Source organism: Rattus rattus, chromosome 9 (genome assembly GCF_011064425.1).
Source record: "Rattus rattus isolate New Zealand chromosome 9, Rrattus_CSIRO_v1, whole genome shotgun sequence".
NCBI classification, from domain to species: Eukaryota; Metazoa; Chordata; class Mammalia; order Rodentia; family Muridae; genus Rattus; species Rattus rattus.
In genome coordinates this window covers 50,956,182-50,974,306 of record NC_046162.1, presented here as the reverse complement: position 1 = coordinate 50,974,306, position 18,125 = coordinate 50,956,182, and the positions used below count along the sequence as shown (strand labels likewise).

At 47.9% G+C, this 18,125-nt stretch overlaps 1 protein-coding gene across 1 annotated transcript in view; it reads right to left on the bottom strand.

Annotated features, from left to right (window-relative positions):
• Acsf2 (acyl-CoA synthetase family member 2) overlaps positions 1-18,125 on the bottom strand; it is a 42,202-nt gene that overhangs the window by 10,973 nt on the left and 13,104 nt on the right. The window contains exons 2-9 of the mRNA XM_032912820.1: positions 3,883-4,078; positions 3,493-3,621; positions 3,214-3,267; positions 2,367-2,485; positions 2,080-2,245; positions 1,412-1,507; positions 1,111-1,268; positions 760-851 (exon numbers count right to left, since the gene is read on the bottom strand). Of these exons, the coding sequence (XP_032768711.1) occupies positions 760-851; positions 1,111-1,268; positions 1,412-1,507; positions 2,080-2,245; positions 2,367-2,485; positions 3,214-3,267; positions 3,493-3,621; positions 3,883-4,078 (1,010 nt within the window). The remainder of the gene's footprint in view (positions 1-759; positions 852-1,110; positions 1,269-1,411; positions 1,508-2,079; positions 2,246-2,366; positions 2,486-3,213; positions 3,268-3,492; positions 3,622-3,882; positions 4,079-18,125) is intronic.

The following is an 18,125-nucleotide window of genomic DNA, read 5'->3' as shown; positions in this document are numbered from 1 at the left end:
GAGAGGGGGAAGAGACAGACAGATAGACAGAGACAGACACAGAGACAGACACAGAGAGGGACAGAGATAGAGACAGAGACACAGAAAGAGATAGAGAAAGGCAGACAGGGTTGGGGATTTAGCTCAGTGGTAGAGCGCTGCCTAGGAAGCATCAAGGCCCTGGGTTCGGGTCCCCAGCTCCGGAAAAAAAGAAAGGCAGACAGACAGAGACACAGAGAGGGGGGAAGAGAGAGCCAGCCAGACAGAGACACAGAGACAGAAAGAAGGACAGAGATAGAGACAGAGACACAGAGAGAGATAGATAAAGGCAGACAGACAGAGACACAGAGAGGGGGGAAGAGAGAGACAGCCAGACAGCCAGCCAGAGACACAGAGACAGAAAGAAGGACAGAGATAGAGACAGACACACAGAGAGAGACAGAGAAAGGCAGAGAGACAGAGGGACACAGGGGAGAGAGAGAGAGAGAGAGAGAGAGAGAGAGAGAGAGAGAGAGAGAGAGAGAGAGAAGTTAACACATTTCTCTATTCCTAAGGGTTGCTAGACCCATTTCACTTAGACTCATGCAAAGGGGAGAGACCCTGTGCACTGGTAAAACACATAAAAGCTGAGATTGGCCCAGCATTAGGGGACACCTGAGAATTGTCCCTCCCACCTATATTTCTACAGTGTCTTTCCTACCTCCTCTATAAAAACCTGGCTTCACCGGGGCTGTGGAAACCGACCTTCCCCAAGCCTTTCTGCCTTTGACGGAACCTCACCTCCACGTATGGTCGTGAAATCGTAACTGGAGAAGTCTGGCTGATTCAGAATATCCACAAACATTGTGGGTGTGCCGTATAGGAGGGTGCCTCTGCACAAAAGAAGGACACAAAATTAGGTGTAGAAGTGAAAGGACCCCTTTCTTCCCACCCCTTATGAACTCTCAGTGAGGGCCAAAATTGTGGGGAACAGAAGCTCAAGGGGGGGACCTGATCCTCTAGAACCCACTCCCACCCACCCCAGGTCTCCTGGCTGGAGGAAGGAAGCATCTCAGAAAAGGAGGGTGGGTCCGGGAGTGAGGATTTGAAGGGTTTTATCAGCCCACAGGTGGCTTGTGCACCAATGCCCACTTCTCTCTGCTGATGGCTTCCAGTGCCTTCTTGCCATTGAAGCTTGGAGAAGACAGGAGGAGGGTGGCACCATGCACCACAGACACCATTGTGCCCCCCACGGAGCCCAGGCAGTGGTACAGGGGGCAGGGCAGGACCACGCGCAACTCCTCTGCAGTCTAGAGATGGAGACAGGAGTCTGCGTCTATCGTGGAGACAGTTCTCCCAGCCAGCAGGGGGAGCCCGGCAAGCTGTCTCAGTCCTTGCCCAGCTGTTCCCCCGCAGCCTATAGAAACCTCACGAGGGCCCATCCCAACCTCACCTTCGCGGGCATCTTCAGACGCTGGCCAATCAGGTTGGAGTTGTTTACGATGTTGTGGTGGGAAAGAGTGGCCCCCTTGGGGTTTCCAGTTGTCCCCTAAGAAAATAAGTAAGTGCCAGCTTGTCCTTTTTCTCCGTGTTTCCTTTCCATCCTTGGCCACACTCCGGGCTGGGGTGGGTGGGTGGGGGCGGTGCTGGGGGCGGAGTCAGAAGAGTAGGATATGGTTGTCCTGAATCCATTTCCTCCTTTTGTTTATGCACAATGAGCTGTGCAGGGCCACATGTTAGCATCCAGAAGAGAGCACAATACCTTCTTCATCCGGTTTACATGTCATATAAGCTGGCACAAAGGGCTCTACCACTGACTGGGTTTAGGATCTGTCTCTCTCTCTCTCTCTCTCTCTCTCTCTCTCTCTCTCTCTCTCTCTCTCTATTCTTATTAGTGAGCTTTCTATGAGGACCTAGATGGGAGATGTGACCACACCAAACAAAACCAAACAAGAAACCCCAACACACCAGCCGCTAATTTTGCTAATTTTCTGAGGCAGAAGGAGGGCTCCAGGTCAGCAGTGAGGAGAGAGGGCTGCTCTCATCTTTCTGCCATCTCCCTCATCCCTGGGAGGGGCCTCATGGCAAGGTACAGGTTGGAACTGGAGACTGTTGTCCTACCGAGGTAAACTGGATGTTGATGGGGTCATAACAGGACAAGAACTCCTGGTGGTACCGCAGCTGGGCTAGGTTCTGTTCCTTGCCACCGGCTGCCACCACTTCATCCAGGAGCAGGGTCCCCGGCAAAGGAGCATCCACTGAGATGACTGTAGTCAGGTCTGGGAGCCTAGGTGACAGAAAGACGGTGACGAATGTCTAAAGGACAGCCCAGGAAGACATCAGCTCCACCCCGGAAAGGAGGCGAGAGTCTGAGATGTCACATGATATTCCACCAAACCAAGACTTACCTCTCACTCTTCAAGGCCCCTGGCTGGGCCTTTTCTAGCTCAGGACAGACCTGCTTCAGGATGTTGTAGTACTGCTGGGTCTTGAATTGTTTAGGGAACACAATACCTTTGCAGCCTACCTGTGAGAGAAGACGTCCCCTCCCTGTGGTCAGCAGGAAGCCCCAGACTTAGAAGCCCTCAGTAGTCCGCTGTTTTCTTTCTTACATATCTGAATAGCTATCCTGACACACCCACGTAGCAACACAACACACACCACTGCCTCCGATGCACTCACGTGCACCCCATCCAACGCACACACACACACACACACACACACACACACACCAGTCTAAAAACATATACACCATACCTCTAGACACATATAATCACACACACACACACACACACGCACACACACACACACGCACACACACACACACACACTCCTAGACACATATATTCATACACACACAAACTATCCTGACATACACACTCCACCCACGACACTCATATCAGCCTATGACTGACCCTCTCTGGAGCTAAGACCTCCTTCCAAACATACGAAGCTTGAGGAAAGACATTCCACAATGCTACCCCCTGAGCAGGCCCTTTCTCATCCAATTAACCTCCATAAAACAGCATCTGAAATGACCCTCTCCCGGCTGGAAAGATGGCTCAGTGGTTAAGAGCACCGACTGCTCCTCCAGAGGTCCTGAGTTCAAATCCCAGCAACCACATGGTGGCTCCCAACCATCTGTAATGGGATCTGATGCCATCTTCTGGTGTGTCTGAAGACAGCTACAGTCTACTCATATATATCTTTAAAAAAACAAAACAAAGAAAGAAATCCGCCAGGAGCAAGTGGTACCTTTCTGAGGACATATTCCAGTTCTGAGGCCTGGTAGGCTGGGTTCACAGACACCTAGGGGAACAGAGAGAATATGCTCTACACTCTTACAACTCCCCTCAGAAGGGGTGAGGCAGTACGAGTGCCTACTGAGTGTAGCTAGGGCTCTTTGGTGAGCCAGGGACGACGGCACCACCAAGCCCAAAGCCAGACAGAACTGGTTTAGTTCTATATGGAAAAGGTTCCCCTTGAATGACACCCCTCCCCATACCCAGTCCTGCCAGGTAAACCCCTTCTTACCAGGATGATGCCTGCTTGGGCAGTGGCCAGCTGAATGAGCACCCACGCATAGGAGTTGGGTCCCCACATACCCAGCCGGTCACCTTTTCGGAGACCAATACTCAGAAGACCAGAAGCGGCTCTGTCCACCTGGTACAAACATAAGGGGACGGCGGGTGAGGTAAAGAGAAGCAGGGAGGGACCAGGAACAAAGATTGCCAGGCCTTGGTGGATTCAGTGCAGTGAACGTGGGGACACAGTAAACACATATTCCAGGAAGTACTGGGACGGGAGGTATGCAGATTGCTTCTGCCTCTGTCTCCTAATGCCCACGATGGGGTCCCAGCTCTACTCAACTACAGCATCCAGGAACCAGCAGTCGCTCTTTGAAGGTTCAGGGTCAGTACTCACCTCCTCCTTGAGCTGTGCAAAGTTCAGCCTGATGTTTTCATGGAGGATAACCAAAGCCTCTCTGTTGGGGAACCTCTGCGCCGTGGCGTCAAGGCATTCGCCCACAGTTTTGTTCACAAGATGGGAGTCAGTGTGGCCCTGGATGTAGCTGAGGCCGCCGATGGGCAAGGGGTTGGTACAGTCCACCATTCCAGAACTGTGGAGAGAGAGAGGAACCATGGACTGCCCAGCCTGGTACCAACAACTGGCCAACTTGGCTAATTAGGAGTCCAGTTGTTTACAATACGTTGGTAGTTGAGGACTGACAGGTTTTCTTTAGGTGTGTGTGTGTGTGTGTGTGTGTGTGTGTGAGAGAGAGAGAGAGAGAGAGAGAGAGAGAGAGAGAGAGAGAGAGAGAGACTTCTACTGTACACCAGCAGGCTGGTCTTGAATTCACTATGATTTAGCAGGGATGTCCCTGACCCTCTAGGGTGACAGGCATGCACCAGCACATCCAGTTTCATCCTCTGCTGGAGCCTGATCTCCCCAGATCTTGTCAACTTAGACTGTCCTCTCTTACACTCCTTTCCTTTTTTTTTTTTTAAAGATTTATTTATTTATTATATGTAAGTACACTGTAGCTGTCTTCAGACGCACCAGAAGAGGGCATCAGATCTCATTACAGATGGTTGTGAGCCACCATGTGGTTGCTGGGATTTGAACTCAGGACCTCTGGAAGAGCAGTCAGTGCTCTTAACCACTGAGCCATCTCTCCAGCCCTACACTCCTTTCCTAATCACGACCTTAACCCTCAAGCAGCAGGCTGGGGACAAGGCCATCCTAAGCTGGGGCCAAGGGGCCTCCTGCACCTTCCTGGAAATGATGAGGTGCCCAGAGGTGACTGGAGAAGCCGATGCAGAGACACCGCCCCTGTGCCCCAGCCCCTGCCTCCCTGAGGCTGACAATTGCTGTGGTTCTTCCTAGGAAACCAGTGAAGCCCATGGTTGGACCCAGAGCTGGGTCCAGGGTTTTGGGTTTCTCAGCTTCCCGGTGGGCCAGTTGATCTCTTCTGGGTCAGAAGTCCAAAGACATACTAGGCAAGAGGTTTAGGGACCAGATGGTGGCACTAGGGAAGACTGCTGAAAGGTCTGAGTAAGAACTGTGTGCCTCGGGGCTGGAGAGATGGCTCAGTGGTTAGGAGCACTGACTGCTCTTCCAGAGGTCCTGAGTTCAGTTCCCCGCAACCACATGGTGGCTCACAACCATCCGTAATGGGATCCAATACCTTGTTCCGGTGTGTCTGAAGACAGCTATTGTGTGCTCATATAAATAAAATGAATAAATGTTTTTAAAAAAAAAACCACAACTATGTGCCTGGAAGAGAGTCCCACACTCCACTGGCAGAGCCCCAGGCCTTCACTTTAAGATGCTGTGGCAAAGCAGAGGCTACTGCGTCCAGAAAGGACCACAGTACTTAGACGGTATGGTGACCTCAAGCACCATACGATGGCAGAAGAGCAGCTGGTGCCCCAGTCAGGATGTCTTATGCCAACTCAGACTATCCCTGGAAAAGAAACTCCACCTCCTTTCCATCACCCTCAGGAAACGGTTTCTTTTGGCACGCACCTGCAATCTCAGCAGCTGGAAGGCTGAGGAGAGAAGGCCAGCCTGAGCTACATGTGGCCAGCTCCAGTTACTATGTAACAAGACGACCATGCAAGACAGGTAAGAATCATGATCCCCCATTCTCAAGGTGATTAGCAGAGATACCAAGGGCCAGAAAGGACGGGGAACACCTAAGTTGTTAGTGGAAGCCAGCACAACTGCCGAGTGTTACTGTCAGGCCTGCTCTGCCTGCCCTTTTTTTTTTTTTTTTTTTTTTTTTTTTTTTTTTTTTTTTCGGAGCTGGGGACCAAACCCAGGGCCTTGCGCTTCCTAGGCAAGCGCTCTACCACTGAGCTAAATCCCCAACCCCCTGCCTGCCCTTTCTTTGTATTCATCTCAAGTCCGATCTATGTACTTCTACCAAGTGACACAGGAAGGTAGGGCAGTGTTAAGAAGAGTCACCTCACACCAGTGAGAATGGCTAAGATCAAAAACTCAGGTGACAACAAATGCTGGCGAGGATGTGGAGAAAGAGGAACACTCCTCCATTGTTGGTGGGATTGCAGACTGGTACAACCATTCTGGAAATCAGTCTGGAGATTCCTCAGAAAATTGGACATTGAACTGCCTGAGGATCCAGCTATACCTCTCTTGGGCATATACCCAAAAGATGCCCCAACATATAAAAAAGTCACGTGCTCCACTATGTTCATCGCAGCCTTATTTATAATAGCCAGAAGCTGGAAAGAACCCAGATGCCCTTCAACAGAGGAATGGATACAGAAAATGTGGTACATCTACACAATGGAATATTACTCAGCTATCAAAAACAATGACTTTATGAAATTGTAGGGCAAATGGTTGGAACTGGAAAATATCATCCTGAGTGAGGTAACCCAATCACAGAAAAAAACACACATGGTATGCACTCATTGATAAGTGGCTATTAGCCCAAATGCTTGAATTACCCTAGATGCTTAGAACAAATGAAACTCAAGACGGATGATCAAAATGTGAATGCTTCACTCCTTCTTTAAAAGGGGAACAAGAATACCCTTGGCAGGGAATAGAGAGGCAAAGATTAAAACAGACAAAGAAGGAACACCCATTCAGAGCCTGCCCCACATGTGGCCCATACATATACAGCCACCCAATTAGACAAGATGAATGAAGCAAAAAGAAGTGCAGGCCGACAGGAGCCGGATGTAGATCTCTCCTGAGAGACACAGCCAGAATACAGCAAATACAGAGGCGAATGCCAGCAGCAAACCACTGAACTGAGAATAGGACCCCGTTGAAGGAATCAGAGAAAGAACTGGAAGAGCTCAAGGGCTCAAAGAGACCCTTATGAACAACAATGCCAAGCAACCAGAGCTTCCAGGGACTAAGCCACTACCTAAAGACTATACATGGACTGACCCTGGACTCTGACCTCATAGGTAGCAATGAATATCCTAGTAAGAGCACCAGTGGAAGGGAAGCCCTGGGTCCTGCTAAGACTGAACCCCAGTGAACTAGATTGTTTCGGGGAGGGCGGCAATGGGGGAGGATGGGGAGGGGAACACCTATAAAGAAGGGGCGGGGGATTAGGGGGATGTTTACCCAGAAACCGGGAAAGGGAATAACACTCGAAATGTAAATAAGAAATACTCAAGTTACAAAAAAAAAAAAAAAAAAAAAAAAGCAGTTTCTCCAGCGTTAAGAGTTCTAGAAACTCAGGGCCGGAGAGATGGCTCAGCATTTAAAAGCATGTGGCTGCCCTTTCCGAAGTTCCAGGGTTCAATTTGCAACTCTGCGCATAACAGATTATCTCCAGTTCCAGAGGGGAAAAAAAAAAAAAAAAAAAACGCCCTCTTCTGGCCGCTGCAAGAATTGCATGCATGTGGTACAAAGAGGTTAAGCACAGACCAAAAAAAAAAAAAAAAAGCTCATACAACATAATAAATAAATAAAATGTTTTTTAAAAAAGAGTTCTAGAAACTCATACCAGTATAATTTGCTCATAAAGAGAGGAACCACCCCAGTCATTTAGACAAGTCAAGGGCCTGAGCAATTTTACTTCTCTGCACACACCCTGAACACCTGGCCCCAAAGCGCAACTGGTTCTTTCTTTTTATGTTCTTTAGAAGAATGTGTGTGTGTGTGGCGGGGGTGGCTCTTAATAGAAATGTGTCTTTCCTAATGAGGATGGGAGAAGCTGATAGAGTCGGAGGACTGCCCATCAATCTATCTCAAATAATAAGAAAAGTAACAATGTCGCTTCAGTTGGGGAGTGCAAGACCCAAGGCTCTCTGCAGTCAGGTGGGACTGGAGCCAAGTAGGTGCTGTGAAGGATCAAGAGACAAAGCCAAGCCTCTACTAAAGGTGCCCTTAGAGAGTCGGTGTTTTCATAAGAGAACAAGGAAGCTAAAGAAAAAACAACATTCTCTTGACTTTTCTCCATGTTGGCAACTCATGCATTCACACTTCATGTGTAGACTAAGTGTCTGGAACATAGGAAATACCCCAGCAAACAACCAACTGAACATAGACATCGGGGCCTAGGGCCCCAGCTCAGTGGAAAACCATTTGCTTGATATATGTAAGGCCCCAGGTTCAATTCTCAGCACTGGAGGGGGGGTGGGAGCAAAGCAAAGCATCTAAACACACATCTTTTCAACAGGCATATAACATGCAAATTAAAACTACTACTCTCTTTGAGGGGCTAGGAAGACCGCTCGATCAGAAAACTGGTTACCACACAAGCATGACGACCCCAGTTTGAGCCTTAGAACCTATGTAAAAGGCTGGTGCATGCCTTTAATCCAGCACCCAGGAGGCAGACACAGGTGGCTGGCTGGTTGTGAGTTCAAGGCCAGCCTGGTCTACAGATTGAGTTCCAGTACAGCCAAGGATATACAGAGGAACTTGTCTCAAAATAACCAAAGCCAATAGTAACGAAGCAAAACAAAACCAGAAAAACATTATTCTAGAGGGGGTGTGGGGGTGTGGGGCAGGAGGATTCCTGACTCACTACTAGCCAGAGAACAGCAAGCAGGCCAATGAAAGGCTCTGTCTTAAAAGCCAAAGCAGCTAGAGCTGGGGGGAATGATACTTGAGGTCATCTGGCCACTACATGCACATATATATACACATATATATATGTGTATATATATATGTGTATATATATGTGTGTGTGTATGTATGTATATATGTACATATGATCAAGTATAAACCTACAGCATAAACATGTTCGTCTGTGTGGGCATGTAAACATATGCATGCTATTATGATGAGGTACTAGTCCATTTGTACTAAGAGGATAGAAGGGAAAACACAGAATCGGAGTAAGTGACCCTAAGGGTCATGAGGCTATGCAGAAATTGGAATCCTCCTCCATTTCTGGCAAGAGTGTAAAAGCTTTTGTTCCACCATTGTGGAAAATTGTGTGTTGTCCTTCCAAAGGTGATGCATATAGAATCATCACGTGACCTAATAGTTCTACTTGTAAATTCCTCCCCCACCTCCAACCCTCAAATCAAGTGCTGAGATTGCTCAGTAAAAATGACAGGAGGTTGGGATGGTGGAGACTGCTATCGATGAGGTCCTTGCCAGTCAACCGTGAGGACCTGGATTTGGTCTTTGGTACCCATGTCAAAAGCTGGCGCTGTGGCCGATGCCTGCAGCTCTCAGGGAAAGGAGTCGGTCCAGCGAGCCAAACCCACAAGCCCCAGATTCCGTAAAGAGGAGATGGCTCAGGAGGTAAAGGCTCTTGCTCCCAAGCCCTATGACCTGAGTTGGAAGGAGAGATGACTCCCACAAGCTTTGTTCACACACACACACACACACACACACACACACAATAAGGTAGAAAGCAATTTAAGACACTTAAGTTGACCTCCCACCACAGGCATAAACCCCAACAGGCACTCACACCCCGCCCTACCCCACCCCCATGAGAAATTGCAGGAGAACCTGTCTAAAGCTTTCACTTATCAAATAAAACTCAACTGTTTGCCTGGAAAATTAAAAAGCCAGAAAAAAAAATGAGATAATAGCCTATTTCCTAAACAGGTCTGTTTCAGTCTGAATCATAATGAAGCCCACCTGTCTTCATCCTTATAAACACACCACACACGCACACACACACACACACACACACACACACACACACACGCACGCACACAAACACACAGGTGACCTTTGAGGCAGTGTGCAGGAAGTGCCATAGTATGAGAGTTTGCATGTAGAAGGCTTTGAGTTTGATTCCTAAGGGTGGGAGTGGAGAGTAACCTCGCATAACCCAGTGTTAACTAATCTCTTTCCACAGTTCCACTCCGGTCCACTTGGGAATGCTCGGTTAGCTTTTTGTTCTCTGTTCTCCCTTGGGTAGCCCCTCTCTGTTTACCCAGCCAGCCTCCTCTACCCAGCCTGCCACTCATTTAACAGCATCTTAGGAATGAAAACAGGTTGTTGAGAAGTTTAAGCCACAGAGCTAAGGATGTGGCCCTGTGGGTGAAATATTTGCTCAACAGGCTCGAAACCCGGGGTTTGATCAGCAGAGATCACAGAAACAGGACCTGGTGGCTCAGGCCTATAATCCCAGAACCGAGGAGATAAAAGCAGAGGTTCAGAAGTCAAGGCTTTCCTAGGCTTCGTGAGATCCTGCCCCGTTCATTTAAAAGAAAAAGATATTAAAACAACATTGCTATAATGGTTTTTTTTTTTTGTTATTTTTTACTTTTTTGAAAAAGTATCTGAGTGTGGCAGGATATTTGATCTCACTGGGTTATTTCCTGGAAAAATCTGTTTTTAGTTGTAGTATGGCTCAGCTTAGGACACACCTTTAATGCAAGAGCTCTCTGCTTGGATACTGTAGACAGGATTAAATAAAGTCACCCATAGGGTAAGAAGCTGAGCAGGCAACCAGTTGGCAGGAAGTGAATGTGAGATTAAGAAAAAAAAAATATGCAGGGTAAGGAGGAGTCAGGAGTATGGGTAGAAAGACACACAGGAAGTAGAAGGGAGGGACATTCAGTTTGAAGGATAGTTTTTTGTGCCAATGAGAGGGGATTTGTTCTGGGAAGTCAGCTGAGGGGGAAGGTCAGATGGATGCGTTCTCTGCCTCTCTGAGCTAGCAGGCTTACATACACCCCATATCTGGCTCCCAAGTCTTTATTGGTAAAATGGAACAATGGATATCTACATGGACACCACGTGTATGCTCAGTACCCAAGGAAGCCAGAAGAGGGCGTCAGATCCCCTGAAACTAGAGTTACAGATGGCTGTGAGCTGCCATGTGGGTGCTGGGAGTCGAACCCAGGTCTGCCACAACAGTAAGTGATCTTAACTGCTGAGCCTTCCTCCGTCCCTACCTTGGTTCTTTGACAGAGTGAAAACTTAGACATGAACAATTTATGGCTGTATTACTCACAATAGTCAGGCTGCTTCTACCAATTACTCAGCAACAGAGGAACAGCTGAGCAAAGTGTGGTGCTCCTTCTATGCACCAGAATGCTATATGGCCGCAAAAGTAAAGAACTATGGGGCAGGGGGGCTGTGGCTCAGTTGGGAGAGTAATTGCTCAGCAGACACAAAATCCCGAGTTCAATCTCCAGCACCGTATAATCCAGGCATAGTGACATGAACCCAGGAGGGGGAAGCACAAGAGTCCTTGGCTACTTAGTGAGTTTGAAGCCAGCACGGGAGAGCTATGTGGGATCCTATTAGAAGGAGGAGGAAAGAGAGAGAAGGCTAGAAAGATGGTTCCGCAATTAAGAGCACAGGCTGCTCTTCCAGAGGACCGGTGTGAGGTAGGCTGGGGAGGTCTTCCTGGCAGGAAGAAGAAAGGCGAGAGGTGGGGAGATGCAGTTCATTGGTAGAGCATTTGCCTAGCATGTGTAAGGCCCTAAGTTCAAACCCAAGTGTAGGAAGGAGGGAAGGAGGGAAAAAAGAAAGAAGGAAGGAAGGGAGGAGGACGTGAGAGAAGGACGGCGGAGGGGATGGGGGAGGGAAGGAGGGAAGGAGCCAAGAGCTTAGAGGAATTTCTCTAAGTTCCTGTAGAAATGATCTTGGAGCTTGGTCCAAACAGAACTGTCATGTTTGGGCAAGATGAGGTGTGAACACAGGACGTGTGTCGTCAGACTACATGGTGTGGTGCATGCCTTCAGGGAAGCGACAGCCAGCTCTTTGTGACCTTGGCCTCTTCACTGAAGAACCAACCAACCAACTGCAGACAGAAAACACTTGAGAGGGGTTGGGGATTTAGCTCAGTGGTAGAGCGTTTGCCTAGGGAAGCGCAAGGCCCTGGGTTGCCCTCAGCCCGGGGTGGGGGGGGAGAAAAGAAAAAAAAAAACACTTGAGAAGGCTGGGAGCGATGGGACTACGCTGGAATCCTGGCACTTGGGAGGAAGCGGAGGCAGGAGGATTACCGTGCCAACCTGGCCTACAGAATGAGATCCCATCTCAAACAAACAAAACAAAAAACTGACTCTCAAAACTGACTTCGGGTGGAATGTCTTTAATCCCAGCAGAGGCAGAGAGGCAGGCCAATCGATCTCCGTGAGTTCCAGTCCAGACTGGTCTTGAAAGCAAGTTCCAGGACAGCCAGGGCTGTGTGTGTCACAAAATAAATAAATAAATAAATAAATAAATAAATAAATAAATAAATAAATAGCATTTGAAAAAAAATTCCAGAAACTTCTAAAAAAAACAGAAACAAGGGGTTGTAGAAATGGCTTACTGACAAGAGCACAGAGTCCTCAGGTTCAATTCCCAGCCCCGACAGAGTGGCTGATAACTATCTGTCTACAACACCAGCCCAAAGCATCGAATGCTCTCTTCTGGCCTCTGATGGTGCACGCATATCTATGCAGGTGAGGTATCTAAATGCATAAAGTAAAATTAAATAAAATCTCAAAAGCAAAAGAAGAGGAAGAAACACTGATACATTAAGTATTCTAACAATTACCAAAGAAGATGTGGCTTACTGTAGAGTATTTGCCTGACTTTCATGAAGACTGGGGTTAGCTCCCCAGAACGGGAGGGAAGGGTGAATGCTTATTGAGTAATTAATTTGCTGTGAATTGCTACATGGGTGGCAGACTTTGACTGTGGTTAAGAACACAGCCTGTACTTCCGTCTCCGCATGTTCTGTTTCCTTCAAGTCTTCCTTAGTGACTCATTGGACTTAACCACTGGCCTGGAAATATGCCTAAGTCTGAGCTCACAGACATCTTGACACTGGAAATGATGGCCAAGCTACTGGGCTCTGTCAATCCCTACACTGAAGATTGATAGCTGTGCCACCTCCAGAATGGAACTGTCCAAATGATCATTTAACAGTGAAAAAAAAAAGATCTGTGGTGACTTATTGCTCACATAGGGAGGACAGCAAAGAACAGAATGACCAAACCAGATAATCTGAATGAATCTTATAAAAGATAATGATAAACAAGAGACTTCCGAATCAGGTGTAGCAGTGTGTCTTAGTCTCAGAACTCGGGAGGTGGAAGGGAGTGAGGCAGGCTGGGAAGACTGGGAAAAGAAAGGATCATGGGAAGAAAAGGGGGCATGGCATCCAGGAGTGTGGCTGAAAACTCTCCCTGGCTAGAAGCTGACATTTTCAGCACAGTTAACAAAACATTACAATCTGGTCTACAGAGCAGTCCAGGATAGCCAAAGCTACGTGGAGAAACTCTGTCTTGGGGGTGGGGGTGGAGTGGGGGATGGTATAGTGTAGATAGCTCGTGTGAAGAAAATATTCAGTTTTTTGTAGAGATATTTGAAGTAAGAATGGTAAGGCAACAAAATCCATGCACGGAATGAAAGGAAGTGCGACCTTTGAATGTAACCTTATCTCTGTCGTGGCTGCTGTAGATTGCTCTCCATGGCTCTAGCAAACAAGGTTATTACCTTGTTAGCAGTAAAAACGCGTAAAAAAGACTCTCTTGTGATCTTGTATAGCAAGGAACCCATAGATTCTGTGATCTATGGAGCCACCCTCTGACCTCATTTAGTGAAAAAATTCCTTAGAAACCCTTTGAACAACGGAATTCAGAAGTCACCAAAACCTAGCTGGGCGTGGTGGTGCCTGCCTGCAATCCCAGCACCCAGGAAGTAGAAGCCAGGGGTTCAAGGTCATCCTCAGCTATGCACCAAATTTGATACAAGAGACTCTGTCACAAAATCTCTCTTTAAAAAAAAAAAAACTTATTTATTTATTGTATAACAGACACTGTTGCTGTCTTCAGACACACCAGGGCATCGTATTCCCATTACAGATGGTTGTGAGCCACCATGTGGATGCTGGGAATTGAACTCAGGACCTCTGGGAGAACAGTCAGTGCTCTTAACCATGGAGCCACCTCTCCAGCCCACAAAGTCTCTTTAATAAACATAACTCAGGGCCTAACTTGAGCTCTCGGCCAGCCTGGGCTACATAGTGAATTCAGGGACAACCTGGGGTTCATAGTCCAACCCTGTACTCAAGAAACAAAAACAAAGACTTGTGTTTTAACTCAGTGGTAAAGCACTGGCTTAGTACGTGTGCAAAGGTCTAGGTTTGAGCCCCAGCACCTCACAGATGGGTAGGTAGATAGACAGACAGACAGACAGATATTCACTAAGGCATGGTGAGGCTGTAATTCCAATATACTGAAGGCATCTAGAGTTTGAGGCCACCCTGGGCTACACAACAAGATCCCATCTCCACACGAACAAAATTAAAAACAAAGGCAAGTAAAATTAAATACAAAGAAATGCTGGAGAGATGTCTCAGGAGTTAAGAGTGTTTCCTGTTCCTGCAGAGGGCTGGGGTTTAAAAGGAAGAGGAGGTTAGGAAAGAAGGACGGGTGAAAGACAGGGGTGGGGACAGTGTGGTAGTGGTGGTACACACCTATCATCTGGTAAGAGGTATTTAGAAGTCACTTTTGGTAAAGCCCATTGACTTCAGCCTACAGGGAAGCCTGGCACTTTCACTTGGCGCCTGCCTCCTTCTCTTCCTGGCGCTTGCTTACCTCAGTACCTACAGAAGCCCAGGGCCTGAGGCAGGACAAGTCACAGACAAGATACTGTTTCAAAGGTAGAGAGGCTACAAAATGTGTGTGTGTGTGTGTGTGTGTGTGTGTGTGTGTGTGAGAGTGAGAGAGAGAGAGAGAGAGAGAGAGAGAGAGGCTACAAAATGTGTGTGTTTTTGTGTGTGTGCACGCTCGTGCACTTGCACACACGGCTCTACAGATGCTTGTGTTACAGTGCACATGTGACCTGTGGAGATCAGAGGACAGCCTTTGGGTGTCGGCCTTTCCTTCCCATCTTGTCTGAAGGCAAAGCATGCAGTCCATCCGGCTTTTGCATGCGCTATCAACCTACTGCTTTGTAGAAATCAGATGGGTTCTCTCTTGCTATCCACAGTCCATTTTGCTTCCTCCTAGGGCTGTGGGTGAAGAGCAGAGCAGCACCACGGCCAGGAATGCTTAGTCACCAAGACACCGCTCACCGTCCCAACCCTCATGTCCCAACTCCAAAGATGGCCAAGACATTCGCTCACCATCCCAGCCCTCATGTCCCAACAAAGACGGCCACGTGAACATAGCCTGTCAGAGTGACTCGAGCTAGTGTTTCTATCCTAAAAGTTCCAATTATTTGAGAGCCTGAGGCAGGAGAGCTGAAGTTCCCGACCAGTTCTCCCTCCCTCCCTCCCTCCCTCTCTGACTCCCTCCTTCTTTTCTTCTATCTCTCCCTCTCTCCCTTTCTTGGTCTTTCAACCTAACTCAGGATGGCCTGAAACTCCTGTGTAGTCCATATAGAGACACCAGAGATAGGAGGATCAGGGGTTCAAGGCCATCCTTGGCTGCCCAGTGAGTTTGAGGCCAGCCTTGACTATATGATATCCTATCTCAAAACAATAACAACAGCAACAACAACAAAAATGGGAGAAAAATGTAAAGGGCCACAGAAGGAATGACAGTGCAGCACTTGCCTACATGTGCAAGGCCCCGCTTGGTCTCCAATAAGCACATAAAAAAACAAAAAACAAAAAAACCCAAACTCTGGGGCCAGCAGGACGGCTCAGTGGGTAAGAGCACTCCTCTAGAAGCCTCTAGAAGCCTGACAATCCTGAATTCAATACCCCAAACCCACTTAAAGGTAGGAGAGAACCAGTACCACAAAGCTGTCTTCTGACCACCACACATGTGACCTGGCACTCAGATGGCCCCCTCCACACAGAGATAATAAATGAAAAAAACATTTAAAAGCATACTTTTCTAGGTCTTTGGTATACTTTAATATAAAGTTCTTAAAAAAAAAATTCTTGTAGAAGCTGGGCAGTGGTGGCCCATGAGGTCCTTCCAGCATTCAGGAGGCAGAGGCAGGAGGATCTCTGCGTTTGAGGCCAGCCTGGTCTACAAAGAGAGTTCCAAGACAGCCAAGACTACACAGAGAAACCCTGTCTCGGAAACCAAACCAAACCAAACCAAACCAAAAAAAGAACAAAACTTGTAAGGATGAAGCTACTGCTGATACGGTCATAACCAGTAAACTAGACAGCACGTTGCTGGGTCTATTTGCTTTTTTTTTTTTTTTTTTAAGGCAGTAAGCAGGGGCTGGAGAGACGTCTCAGTGGTTAAGAGCACTGACTGCTCTTCCAGAGGTCCTGAGTTCAATTCCCAGCAACCACACGGACGGCTCACAACCATCTGTAATGGGATCCAATGCCCCCTTCTGGTGTGTGAAGGCAGCTACAGTGTACTCATATATATAAAATAATTAAGTATATCTTTAAAGCAGCAAGCATTACTTTTGTGTAAAGTATGTATACACATCAGTAAACAGTGCCAAGTAAGCCAGGAAAACACCGTCTGTTAGTGATTTCTAGATTAGAGGATCCAAGGCAGGGTGGTGATGTCCCACGCCTTTAGTCCCAGCATTTGGAAGGCAGAGGCAGGTGGATCTCTGCAAATTGGAGGCCAGCTTGGTCTACAGAGCGAGTTCCAGGACAGCCAGGGCTACACAAAGAAACCCTGTCCTGAAAAAAATAAATTAGAAATTCCTTTACAAAAGAAGTCCTTTTCTAAACATATTAATTGTCTGCTTCCAGAGGTTCCGATAAGAGACAGAAGTTTGTGTGCTCTCTGCAGGGTGACTTCACCCTGCAGTGTCATATACAGATATGCATTCTGCAGGAAGAGGACTGAGAACAGCCCGGGACACACTGCTTGTTGTTAGGATAAGGTTTCCCAGATACCAAGCCTTAGTCCCAAACGTAAGACTAGAACAACACTCCAGAGAGAAATGAGAATCCACCCAGATGACCAGCTTCATGATGCAATTTCTAAGAAAGTCAATAGAGAGACTTGAAGGCAACTTGAGGAATAAATGATTCCCCTTAATGAAAAGTGATAAGCGGGAGACTGGGGATCTTGCTCTGCTGGTAGAGAGCACTTGCTGCCCTCCCAAAGGACTGGAGTTTGCTTCCCAGCATCCATTTCAGACAGCTCCCGGTTCTGACACCCTCTTCTGGCCTCTGCAAGCAGCCACACATAGGGTTTGAGAGATGGCTCAGTGGTTAAGAGCACTGGTTGCTCTTCCAGAGGTCCTGAGTTCAGTTCCCAGCACCCACATGGCAGCTCACAACTGTTTGTAATTCCATTTCCAGGGGATCTGACACCCTCAAGCAGATACACATGCACAGGCAAAATACTAATGCGCATAAAATAAAAATAAATAAGTCACTTTTTAAAAAGCACTTTCCTTGCACCCTGCCTGGATTCAGTTCCCAGCACCCAGGTGTTGGTTCACGACCACCCACCCATAACTCCAGTTCCAGGGAATGTGATTTCCTCTTCTGACCTCAGGCACCAAGTATCCGCATGGTACACACATAGACATACGTACACGGGATCAAAACGCTCATACATATAAAATAAAATAAATCTTTTTTTTTTAAAAGCATTCTTGTAATAGAGAGTTCACAGCAGTTCAAGTGGACAAGCCAGCCATCTTACTGATAGCGTGAACACACTGATTTAGGTCCCAGTATCAGCGTGTTCCTTCTGACCGTGAGCAATCAGTAAGATGGCTGGCTCATCCCAAAATAGATCAGAGACGGACTACAGTGAATCTGCGTTCTGCCTGGCCAATCAGGAGGCTAAACTCGGGGAGCTTGACTGTGTTTATCCCGCAACACCAGGTGGGTGCTGGGCTTCAAGGAAGTGCCGAGACACTGTTCGGGGGGGGGGTGGGGTGGGGGTGGGGGGATGGATGGAGGGGGTGGAGGGGGGGTGGGGGAGGGGAGGATGGGGAAAGCACAGTCTGAGACTTGAGAAAGCAGAAGCTGGTATTTCCTGGCTTCCAGGCCCCCAGTCACTGCTGTGTCAAGGGTTCACAGGCCCTCGGGGGCTGGGGAGGGGGCTCTAGCTTAGCTCACTGATGAGGGTCCTTAGCTTGGCTGGGAGCGCAGAGAGGCCTGCTATGGGAGAATTAAGCAGCGGCTGGCTCTGTAGGCGGAGACCTGCACCATGCTCCCCATGGCAGTGGTAGATGAAAGATACAGACCTGGGTTCCAGACTGTTTATTGGTTGTTCATCATGGAAATCGATGCATAGTGTACCAATTTCTCAGGGCGGAGACTAAACACCTTTAGCAGGGAGGAATGTCTGGGGAGGGAAGCTTATTGGCTA